This window comes from Haliotis cracherodii, unplaced genomic scaffold, assembly GCF_022045235.1.
Source record: "Haliotis cracherodii isolate W230 unplaced genomic scaffold, xgHalCrac1.p SCAF_19, whole genome shotgun sequence".
Lineage (NCBI taxonomy): Eukaryota > Metazoa > Mollusca > Gastropoda > Lepetellida > Haliotidae > Haliotis > Haliotis cracherodii.
In genome coordinates, this window is record NW_027266274.1 from 2,393,992 (window position 1) to 2,407,703 (window position 13,712).

Here is a 13,712-nt window from a genome sequence, read left to right on the forward strand (position 1 = left end):
ATGGTGGCTACACAGACTTTTTCCATTGCCAGTCAGGTGTATGACAGGGATGTGAGTGATCTCCCTTTATGTTTTCATTCTTGTAAATGATATTGTTGATTTTCTGAATTTAGATGGGCAGCGTAATATCCAAAGAGGAATGATTGAACTTTTTATTCTAATGTTTGCAGATGATATGGTCTTATTCGATAGTACAGTAGTAGGGTTGCAAAGACGCCTACAACAAAATGAAGATTTATTGTCATAAATGGAAATTGTCTATTAATATAAGCAAAAGTAAAGTTATTGTATTTAGATGTAGCGGTCGTCTTAGAAGATATGTAAAGTTTTGGTTTGGCACTGACATTGTAGAAATTGCTCCTACTTATAAATATTTAGGAGTTCATCTTTCATCATGTGGTAGTTGGTACTTTACACAGAAGATCTACAGGCGACAAGATATCTTCTCGCCTTAAAATCAGGCTCAAGAGATTTTATGAAACTTCCTTATAATGTACTTTTACAGATATTTGATGTTAAAATACTACCTGTTCTTCTCTACTGCTCAGAGATAGGGGGCTTTCACTCAATATAGTTGCGCCTGGTGAGCTTGAACGTTATTCACTTAAAGTCAACACATTCGTATTGTCAAATATTGGCTCCGACTTGTTTCTCAAAAAACTAAAATAAGATGTAAGATGTATTGATATAGATAACCAACAGTGGTCAAGCAGTTTACTTACTCAAAACTTTCTTTTTATTCTTGTATTCAGCAATATGATTTGAAATTATCTAGATTGTATTTCAGTAAGTGCCTATCGTATTGCTTTGAGTAAATTTAGATGTTCTGGTCATACTTTGCAAATTGAAAATGGAAGGAAGTACAATATTCCTAGAGATAAGAGACTATGTCCATTTTGTGTAAGACCTGAAGTGGAATCTGAGTATTATTTTTGTTTATAATGTCCATATAATGATAGTTTGAGACGTAATGTTCTACCTTATTATTTTTACACAAATGTAACTTGTAATAAATTTGTAACCCCATGCATAATTAATGCTTTAGCTAAATATATAATTCTTGCTTTTAAAAAGCGTAAAAACTTTCTCATTGGCGTTGAAATTGTCTAACTCTGATATCATGTATTTTTAAATTAAATTGGCCGGTGGCCCCTTTACTGAAATAAAACTCTCTCTCTCCATTCCAAGTTTGAAAGTTTTGAAATATGGATGGGCCTTTTTCTTCGCATGTTCAAAATTTGCTTGTTATGGACTATTGTTTTGACTGGTTTGACTTGTTGTAATCTCGCTGGGCTGTGCGAAGCAACACCAATGCAAGTATCAATTAAAGAACGAGGGATCCTTGTATCATAACAAATGTATATATTTACAATAAAGAACTTCAGACAATGTGACTTGTGTTAGGTTGTTGATTAATGCATTACGACTTGAAAGGGTGAAGCTATCATATTATTTACAATAAAAAAAAACTGTACATAGTATCCCTTCAGGGAATTCAGGAAAATAACAGGTGATGACAAACTTGATCAATAAGAATGTGAAATTCAGATAAATTATCAATTAACATGATGATTTACCATTTAAATTGTATTTTCTTTTCTGCTAGGCATTGCTTTATATGCAGAGATAAAGATTGCTGTGTATATTTGCTCATAAACTAAGCCAGAAATAGCAATCAGCTGTTACCTTGTTCGAGGAATGTATCCGCAGATATCCATATATAGGAACAATATCCCATTCATCTGCAGCTCTGCAAAGAGGCTTGTTCAATGTCACATGTCTTCGTAACAATCTAGTATTATAAAATATAAATATATATAGTGTTTCGGGATATTATGACCCGTGTTCATTTTTCAACTGATCATGTTACAGGTGTTTCACATAGGTGTCAAGGCGCATTGTTCAGCTGAGATAGCACACGTGACAACTATATTCATGATGTCCACGGTTCTTTAAAAAATCCATAGTCAGATAACAATGAGCAATCAATTAACATATTATCGGCTAATCCTTTGAACAGAGTATGTTGTTTTTACGTTGGCACATCACGCTCAGATATGGGTGTTTTCTGTCAGCTTTAGAAAATCTACACATATAAACTCGTTTTTGACAAATTGACTGTGCAAGATAACAGTGATTAATAAATCAACATATTATCAGTTAACCCTTTGATCATGTTGATGCTTCCTCTCTTACTGTGCTGCCACGTGCATATTACCTAATATGTATTACATTCACCACATCAGCCCATATATATAACCCAACCGTAGATCCAATAATTACCCCAGACACAATGCGAAGCACTGAATGCTTTATTTCCCTGACACCCTCATAGGCAGCAGTGAACATTAGTGGGATATTTTACAGACTTTGTCTGGTAATCTGAGTAGTGCTACCACTAATTATACCTATAATCAGGCCTCAAAGATACAACTAAAATGGTCGCCAATGCCAACCTAAATTTCAATTTGTCTACTGTCTAAAATTCAGAGGTAGCCAAATGACTACTTTGAAAAAAATATATTGTGGTGACTAACGTCTATTGTTACACATATGTAGACACAAAAATAGTTATGTCTGCTACTAATTGTACTCGCAAATAATTCCTCCCAAAGTCAACAATGAACCAAAATACATAAATATTAATGTAATTAGTATTTTATTTTAGTTGATAGTTTATTGGATAACCAAGGATATACCTATGTAATCTAGTAATATAAATTGCATCATTGGTCGAGTCACAAAAGTCAAGTACAGTTTCCACTAATATACAATTCCAAGACTAGTGCTATGACTTGTACACATTATAGTTATTTGATAAAAGATAATTTCAAATGCTTTTGTCTACCTACAATATTGGCTTGACTTCTTGTTTATACCACTGGCTACCTGGAAAAAACTACTTGTAGGAATTTGTCTACTTGGTAAAAATTTAAACTTTGAGGCCTGGTAATAAAGTCATTAACTGAGCATCAAGTGAATGACGACAACTACACAGGTGGAGGGTTATACCATAGACATGGATGACAACAAGGGAGTAGTAATTGTTGCATTATGTATGCAATTTGCCTGAAAAGTAAGGGTTGTTGCTGTTGAGTAGATGAACTGAATTTCATTGTTCCAAGAAAAATACAGTAAACTACGGTTATAACCAACTCAAAGGGACCGCTAATTTTAGTTCATTATAACCGTAGTTCGTTTAAAGCATATATGCAGCATATATACAAAAAATGGCCAGGCCTAAAAAATAAGTTTGTTATATCAGTCAGTTCGTTATAAGTGTGTTCGTTATAACCATAGTTTACTGTATGTACACTTTTTTTCTGTATAGCAAACTACACAGTTGTACATACACATTTACACATGCAGATGAATTTAAGGGGATTACCCCTCCCTGTCAGAAGCCCAGTTTGTTGGGTCCCTGGGCTAATTAAAATGGCGCCGGCAAGACGACTGAAAGTTGGAGTGTTGTTTCCCTGTAAATGAGAACCTAAAGAATTTAGGCAGGCCTACCGCTTCTATAGTCTGTGGTCCTGATGGCAGCCTGGCAATTTGTTTTATTTCACTCACTGCATAACATTGTGTGACAGATAGCAGGTCAACAAATTCCTTCTTTCTTTTTTTACAATAAATAAGAACTTACTAAATCAAACTTAATTGTATTAATTATATCTTGATGAAAGCATTGTAAATATCTGTTGGTATTTTCAAAGTATATCGTATGTGTTCTCATGAGTGTTAATTAACTTTTGCACTTTTACAAGTTTGAGGGGAGAAAGATCTCCTGATCTCCTCCATGGGTTGTGTTTGTTGTTTAATGAGTAGATGTATATATCACCAGAATTACCATTGACGTCAAGCTTAACGGCACCTCAAGGGCAAAAGTAAACTGTAACAGATTTTCAGATTCTTTTAATATTTTAGGGGTCAAGCAATACATTGCCTATGAAAAAAAAAGAAGATGTTGTATAAACAGTTGTAAACACTGGCTATCTGCAGCACTTGATTCTGGAAATGATCGCTGTCACCATCAGAACACACCATGTGCACTGGAGTGTGAGTGAGATGGGTTTAATGCTGCTTTTAACAGTTATTCCAGTTATATCACAGCGTGTCAGCTTAATCTGGGAGGAAAGCCCGAATTGATGCAGGTCTTAGAGGTTTACCACTTCGGTGAAACCCACGAGCACGAGTATGGTGCTGACAAACCTAGAAACATAATCGAGGCGAACCAGGATTCGAACCCACAATCATAGGTTTCTGGCGTGCCCAAGGGACATGTGCACTGGACACTTGCTGGAACAGGAAATACTTGTCTTAAACATGGTGTTGCAGAACATCTTGGGACTCTCACGTGAAGTCACTATTCCCAGTCATACCGCTACAGTGATTTGTTTAGGCTTAGCATTTTGGAAATATTTGCCTGGAATGTTTAATATTTTGCGAGTAATTATTGTTTTAGACATTATAGAGGTGTGGATAAAGAAGCACAACTGACATGTTTATGAAGATTTCTGGTAGCAGCCATGATATTGAGTTCTCATTGAATATGAAATTATATCAAGACAATGCACATTTAACATGCTGAAGGCATGATATTAGATTTTCAGTTTTTAGGTCAAAGCATTCCTAGAAAATAAATGCAGCAGGAGCTTACCAACTGGTAATGGCTTACTGGTTCACAGCGGCTGAGCCGATACACTGTTTCACAGCCAATACACTGGTTCACAGCCAATACACTGGTTCACAGCCGATACACTGGTTCACAGCCAGTACACTGGTTCACAGCCAATACACTGGTTCACAGTCAGTACACTGGTTCACAGCAAATACACTGGTTCACAGCCAATACACTGGTTCACAGCCAATACACTGGTTCACAGTCAGTACACTGGTTCACAGCAAATACACTGGTTCACAACCAATACACTGGTTCACAACCAATACACTGGTTCACAGCCGATACACTGGTTCACAGCCGATACACCGGTTCACAGCCGATACACCGGTTCACAGCCAGTACACTGGTTCACAGCCAATACACTGGTTCACAGCCAATACACTGGTTCACAGTCAGTACACAGGTTCACAGCCGATACACTGGTTCACAGCCAATACACTGGTTCACAGTCAGTACACTGGTTCACAGCCAATACACTGGTTCACAGCCAATACACTGGTTCACAGCCAATACACTGGTTCACAGTCAGTACACTGGTTCACAGCAAATACACTGGTTCACAGCTAATACACTGGTTCACAGCCGATACACTGGTTCACAGCCGATACACTGGTTCACAGCCGATACACCAGTTCACAGCCGATACACCGGTTCACAGCCGATACACTGGTTCACAGCCGATACACTGGTTAACAGTCGATACACTGGTTCACAGCCGATACACTGGTTCACAGCCAATACACAGGTTCACAACCAATACACTGGTTCGCAACCAATACACAGGTTCACAACCAATACACTGGTTCACAGCCAGTACACAGGTTCACAGCCGATACACTGGTTCACAGCCAATACACTGGTTCACAGTCAGTACACTGGTTCACAGCCAATACACTGGTTCACAGCCAATACACTGGTTCACAGTCAGTACACTGGTTCACAGCCAATACACTGGTTCACAGCCAATACACTGGTTCACAACCAATACACTGGTTCACAACCAATACACTGGTTCACAGCCGATACACTGGTTCACAGCCGATACACCAGTTCACAGCCAATACACTGGTTCACAGCCAATACACTGGTTCACAGCCAATACACTGGTTCACAACCGATACACAGGTTCACAACCAATACACAGGTTCACAACCAATACACTGGTTCACAGCCAATACGCTGGTTCACAGCCAATACACTGGTTCACAGCCGATACACTGGTTCACAGCCAGTACACTGGTTCACAGCCAATACACTGGTTCACAGTCAGTACACTGGTTCACAGCAAATACACTGGTTCACAGCCAATACACTGGTTCACAGTCAGTACACTGGTTCACAGCAAATACACTGGTTCACAGCTAATACACTGGTTCACAGCCGATACACTGGTTCACAGCCGATACACTGGTTCACAGCCGATACACCAGTTCACAGCCGATACACCGGTTCACAGCCGATACACTGGTTCACAGCCGATACACTGGTTAACAGTCGATACACTGGTTCACAGCCGATACACTGGTTCACAGCCGATGCACTGGTTCACAGCCGATACACTGGTTCACAGCCAATACACAGGTTCACAACCAATACACTGGTTCACAACCAATACACAGGTTCACAACCAATACACTGGTTCACAGCCAGTACACAGGTTCACAGCCGATACACTGGTTCACAGCCAATACACTGGTTCACAGTCAGTACACTGGTTCACAGCCAATACACTGGTTCACAGCCAATACACTGGTTCACAGTCAGTACAGTGGTTCACAGCCAATACACTGGTTCACAGCCAATACACTGGTTCACAACCAATACACTGGTTCACAACCAATACACTGGTTCACAGCCGATACACTGGTTCACAGCCGATACACCAGTTCACAGCCAATACACTGGTTCACAGCCAATACACTGGTTTACAGCCAATACACTGGTTCACAACCGATACACAGGTTCACAACCAATACACAGGTTCACAACCAATACACTGGTTCACAGCCAATACACTGGTTCACAGTCAGTACACTGGTTCACAGCCAATACACTGGTTCACAGCCAATACACTGGTTCACAGTCAGTACACTGGTTCACAGCCAATACACTGGTTCACAGCCAATACACTGGTTCACAACCAATACACTGGTTCACAACCAATACACTGGTTCACAGCCAATACACTGGTTCACAGCCGATACACCAGTTCACAACCAATACACTGGTTCACAGCCAATACACTGGTTCAAAACCAATACACTGGTTCACAGCCGATACACTGGTTCACAGCCGATACACCAGTTCACAGCCAATACACTGGTTCACAGCCAATACACTGGTTCACAGCCAATACACTGGTTCACAGTCAGTACACTGGTTCACAGCAAATACACTGGTTCACAGCCAATACACTGGTTCACAGCCAATACACCAGTTCACAGCCGATACACCGGTTCACAGCCAATACACTGGTTCACAGCCAATACACCAGTTCACAGCCGATACACTGGTTCACAGCCAATACACTGGTTCACAGCCAATACACTGGTTCACAGCAAATACACTGGTTCACAGCCCATACACTGGTTCACAACCAATACACTGGTTCACAACCAATACACTGGTTCACAACCAATACACAGGTTCACAGCCGATACACTGGTTCACAGCCGATACACTGGTTCACAGCCAATACACTGGTTCACAGCCAATACACTGGTTCACAGCCAATACACAGGTTCACAACCAATACACTGGTTCACAACCAATACACAGGTTCACAACCAATACACTGGTTCACAGCCGATACACTGGTTCACAGCCAATACACGGGTTGACAGTCAGTACACTGGTTAACAAATATAATTTACATGATTTGACATTTAAATGCTTCATTTTGAACATTCGTACAAAATTCTAGTAAGTGATTTGATGTTCAGACTTTTGATTCATGGTAACGTTCATGAAATGAACAGATCGTTTTACGTTGGAGTTGGAGTTGGAGTTGGAGTTTTCAAATACTAGATAATATAAACAGTCACAGAGGTAACATGTACATGAGACGTGTATGTGTAGCCATGGCACCCTGTACGAGACCTGTAGACAGTCTAGTTGTAGCCATGGCACCTTGTACGAGGCCTTTAGACAGTCTAGTTGTAGCCATGGCACCCTGTAGTCAGTCTAGTTGTATCCATGGCACCCTGTAGACAGTCTAGTTGTAGCCATGGCACCCTGTAGTCAGTCTAGTTGTAGCCATGGCACCCTGTAGTCAGTCTAGTTGTATCCATGGCACCCTGTAGACAGTCTAGTTGTAGCCATGGCACCCTGTAGTCAGTCTAGTTGTATCCATGGCACCCTGTAGACAGTCTAGTTGTATCCATGGCACCCTGTAGTCAGTCTAGTTGTAGCCATGGCACCCTGTAGTCAGTCTAGTTGTATCCATGGCACCCTGTAGTCAGTCTAGTTGTATCCATGGCACCGAATACTAGGCCTGAAGTCAGTCTAGTTGTAGCCATGGCACCCTGTAGTCAGTCTAGTTGTAGCCATGGCACCCTGTAGTCAGTCTAGTTGTAGCCATGACACTCTGTACTAGGCCTGTAGTCAGTCTAGTTGTAGCCATAGCACCCTGTACTAGGCCTGTAGTCAGTCTAGTTGTAGCCATGGCACCCAGTATTAGGCCTGAAGTCAGTCTTGTTCGAGCCATGACACCCTGTTGTCAGTCTAATTGGAGCCATGACATCCAGTGTCGTAGTCAGTCTAGTTCAAACCATGGCACCCTGTACTAGGCCTGTAGTCAGTCTAGTTGTAGTCATGGCACCCAGTACTAGGCCTGAAGTCAGTCTAGTTGTAGTCATGGCACCGAATACTAGGCCTGAAGTCAGTCTAGTTGTAGCCATGGCACCCTGTAGTCAGTCTAGTTGTAGCCATGGCACCCTGTAGTCAGTCTAGTTGTAGTCATGGCACCCAGCACTAGGCCTGTAGTCAGTCTAGTTGTAGCCATGGCACCCTGTTGTCAGTCTAGTTGCAGCCATATAGATAACTGACATGAGTTTTGGCTATTGTTCTCGGAGCAGAAGAGGTTCTTGAAAAGGCAATGCCGAGTAACACTGAACTATTAGAATTACTTCACTGATGTTTTCATGGCCATTGACATGATTGAAGTGAATGCTGCTCCTCTCGCCATGACATGTTGAAGGGTCAGTCAAGCTGTAGTGACAGTACAATCTGTCATTGACATTCTGTCATCAACATGGTCATGTCGCTGTAATGTTACTGACAATGTTTCTACCTAAATGGGTAAACCCTTCACTCGTATACAGATGCTGTTTGATGCTGAGTTTATTTAGCTAGTGCAGCTGTGACCTGTCAGGTGTTATGACACAGCGTTGTGGTTGAAGCTTCCACTGATGGTGGTTAATATTGTCACTGTGACACTGTCTGTACTGACAGGAGGCGTACTTCACCAAGTTGCTTGTTGATTTGATGTTTCATTTTCCATAATTACAGAAACTATACGTCTTAAACACAATGTTTTATTCATCTCAATGAGAAAGTTTTAATGCCTCTGCACTTTTATTAATTTGTCAATGTAATTATCTCTGTACAGACCTCACTCTGCGCCCATACCAGCTGGAGGGGGTGAACTGGCTGATTAACTGCTGCCAGCAAGGTCATGGCTGTATTCTTGGGGATGAAATGGGCCTTGGAAAGACTTGCCAGGTAATGTGCATGTCTCCCAAGCAGATATTTAATGTATAAATTTACTTTCTTTCCAATGTAACTACTGCTCAAATGGAAAACACCACAACAAATGACCCTAATGTTGAAGTGATGTATTTTATGTTTATTTGATCTGTACCATATGAATAAGCTGAAGACTGTCCTAGCATTCTGATGGCACCATGTAATGAGTGACTTGCGATGAGTGATGCTCACATGACATGTGATGTAAGGTTAGGTGAAATGGAGTTTCAAAGGCATGCATGTGTGTGTGGCTGCTTGTACTAGTCCAGACTAATGCTGATTCTGTGGTGCTTGCCAATGTCACAGTTTAACATGAATACACCACTCAGGCACAGTATACTGACATGAGTGATGTTGACATGTGCTGAGTGATGTTGACATGTGCTGAGTGATGTTGACATGTGCTGAATGATGTTGACATATGATGAGTGGTGTTGAGGTGATGAGTGATGTTGAAATATGTTTCAGACTATTGCACTGCTTACATACCTGAATGGCAACCAGCCTACCACCTCCCGTCCCCACCTAGTGGTGTGTCCTCGCTCAGTCCTGGAGAACTGGGGGGTAGAGTTCAGCAGGTAGTGTCACCTTCTTCTAGTCACACAGTAGTCACCTTACTTTTGACAGCATTGGTACAAGCAAAACATTTGAGGATTCCATCATGGATGATGTTGAAAATATGTTTAGAATACCCTGGGACACCCCGGCACATGCCAGTTTTAAAGCGTCAATGTCCTGCAAGTAGTGACTAAATTTTGATGGTGATAGTACAAGCAAACTATTTGAGATTTGAATAAAGATGTTTTTTGGGGTGTTTACTTGACGTGTGTGTCACTTGGACCCCACCATTGCTGCTTGTATTGATATTTTCATCTTCATATAATCAACATCAACAAACAGATTTCATTGGGTATCTATTATTATAACACATGCTGATACTTATCTGATTCCTAACACATGATATAGTTTATATAGTGCATGGAACTAGTGCGGAGGTGAAAATTGTCCACTTTGGGTTAAAATCATCCAACATGGAACCATTCCAAACATTTCTGGATGTGGATCCAGTTCCTCCCCTGGTAGTGACTAAACTCATAGACAACCAGCAGCAAGGCTGAAATCTCTTATGGTAATCTATACTCAATATACCATAATTATCTGGTCAGTTATACAAATTATCACAGTATTTTATTCAGTTTTCAGGATTAATTAATTGCAACAATGCTGTATATAATTCAAATCTGGTATTTTGTGCCCCTTAGTGTTGATTAAAATCCCAGATGGACATAAAGATGACTTAATTTTCAGAAATTGTCCATTTCTACTACAGATAGTGATATCATTTGATGCCGTTTGGCTTCAGATAGGTTGTAAGATATGAATATATTATGATGACCAAAACACATTATTAAATGACATTGTATAAATGTGTAGTACTTTCCAGAGAAAAAGAAGAGGATATTCAAAATATAGCAGATGATATAGCAGATAATACAGCAGGTGATATAGCAGATGATATAGCAGGTAATATAGCAGATGATATAGCAGATGATATAGCAGGTAATATAGCAGATGATATAGCAGATAATATAGCAGATGATATAGCAGGTAATATTGCAGATGATGTAGCAGATGATATAGCAGGTAATACAGCAGATGATATAGCAGATGATATAGCAGGTAATATAGCAGATGATGTAGCAGATAATATAGCAGATGATATAGCTGGTAATATAGCAGATGATGTAGCAGATGATATAGCAGGTAATTTTTGCAGATGATATAGCAGGTAATATAGCAGATGATGTAGCAGATGATATAGCAGGTAATATTGCAGATGATATAGCATGAAATTTCCAGATGATGTAGCAGATAAGGTAGCAGATGATATAGCAGATGATATAGCAGATGATATAGCAGGTAATACAGCAGGTAATATAGCAGATGATGTAGCAGATAATATAGCAGATGATATAGCAGATGATATAGCAGATGATATAGCAGGTAATACAGCAGATGATATAGCAGGTAATATAGCAGATGATATAGCAGGTGATATAGCAGGTAATATAGCAGATGATATAGCAGATGATATAGCAGGTAATATAGCAGATGATGTAGCAGATGATATAGCAGGTAATATAGCAGATGAAGCAGATAAAATAGCAGATGATATAGCAGATGATATGGCAGGTAATATAGCAGATGATATAGCAGGTAATACAGCAGATGATATAGCAGGTAATACAGCAGATGATATTGCAGGTAATATAGCAGGTAATATAGCAGATGATATAGCAGGTAATATAGCAGATGATATAGCAGGTAATATAGCAGATGATATAGCAGGTAATATAGCAGATGATGTAGCAGATGATATAGCAGATGATATAGCAGATGATATAGCAGGTAATATAGCAGATGAAGCAGATAAAATAGCAGATGATATAGCAGATGATATGGCAGGTAATATAGCAGATGATATAGCAGGTAATATAGCATATGATATAGCAGGTGATATAGCAGATGATGTTGCAGATTATATAGCAGATGATATAGCATATGATGTAGCAGATAAAATAGCAGATGATATAGCAGATGATATAGCAGATGATATAGCAGATAATATAGCAGATGCTATAGCAGGTAATATAGCAGATGATAAAGCAGATGATGTAGCAGATAATATAGCAGATGATATAGCAGGTAATATAGCAGATGAAGCAGATAAAATAGCAGGTAATATAGCATGATATAGCAGGTAATATAGCAGATGATATAGCAGATGATGCAGCAGATAATATAGCAGATGATATAGCAGATGATGTAGCAGATAAAATAGCAGATGATATAGCAGATGATATAGCAGATAATATAGCAGGTAATATAGCAGATGATAAAGCAGGTAATATAACAGATAATATAGCAGATGATATAGCAGATGATATAGCAGGTAATATAGCAGATGATATAGCAGGTAATATAGCAGATGATATAGCAGATGATATAGCAGGTAATATAGCAGATGATGTAGCAGATGATATAGCAGATGATATAGCAGATGATATAGCAGATAATATAGCAGATGAAGCAGATAAAATAGCTGATGATATAGCAGATGATATGGCAGGTAATATAGCAGATGATATAGCAGGTAATATAGCATATGATATAGCAGGTAATATAGCAGATGATATAGCAGATGATGTTGCAGATTATATAGCAGATGATATAGCATATGATGTAGCAGATAAAATAGCAGATGATATAGCAGATGATATAGCAGATGATATAGCAGATGATATAGCAGGTAATATAGCAGATGCTATAGCAGGTAATATAGCAGATGATAAAGCAGATGATATAGCAGATAAAATAGCAGATGATATAGCAGATGATATAGCAGATGATATAGCAGATAATATAGCAGATGATATCGCAGGTAATATAGCAGATGATATAGCAGGTAATATAGCAGATAATATAGCAGATGATATAGCAGATGATATAGCAGGTAATATAGCAGATGATATAGCAGATGATATAGCAGGTAATATAGCAGATGATGTAGCAGATGATATAGCAGGTAATATAGCAGATGAAGCAGATAAAATAGCAGATGATATAGCAGATGATATGGCAGGTAATATAGCAGATGATATAGCAGGTAATACAGCAGATGATATAGCAGGTAATACAGCAGATGATATTGCAGGTAATATAGCAGGTAATATAGCAGATGATATAGCAGGTAATATAGCAGATGATATAGCAGGTAATATAGCAGATGATATAGCAGGTAATATAGCAGATGATGTAGCAGATAAAATAGCAGATGATATAGCAGATGATATGGCAGGTAATATAGCAGATGATATAGCAGGTAATATAGCAGATGATATAGCAGGTAATATAGCAGATGATATAGCAGATGATGTTGCAGATTATATAGCAGATGATATAGCATATGATGTAGCAGATAAAATAGCAGATGATATAGCAGATGATATAGCAGGTAATATAGCAGATGCTATAGCAGGTAATATAGCAGATGATAAAGCAGATGATGTAGCAGATAATATAGCAGATGATATAGCAGGTAATATAGCAGATGAAGCAGATAAAATAGCAGGTAATATAGCATGATATAGCAGGTAATATAGCAGATGATATAGCAGATGATGCAGCAGATAATATAGCAGATGATATAGCAGATGATGTAGCAGATAAAATAGCAGGTGATATAGCAGATGATATAGCAGATGATATAGCAGATGATATAGCA

General features: G+C 39.1%; 1 protein-coding gene across 1 annotated transcript in view; it reads left to right on the forward strand.

Annotated features, from left to right (window-relative positions):
* Positions 1-13,712, forward strand: part of LOC139466664 (chromodomain-helicase-DNA-binding protein 1-like) — a 77,876-nt gene that overhangs the window by 7,451 nt on the left and 56,713 nt on the right. The window contains exons 2-3 of the mRNA XM_071248259.1: positions 9,291-9,403; positions 9,896-10,005. Of these exons, the coding sequence (XP_071104360.1) occupies positions 9,291-9,403; positions 9,896-10,005 (223 nt within the window). The remainder of the gene's footprint in view (positions 1-9,290; positions 9,404-9,895; positions 10,006-13,712) is intronic.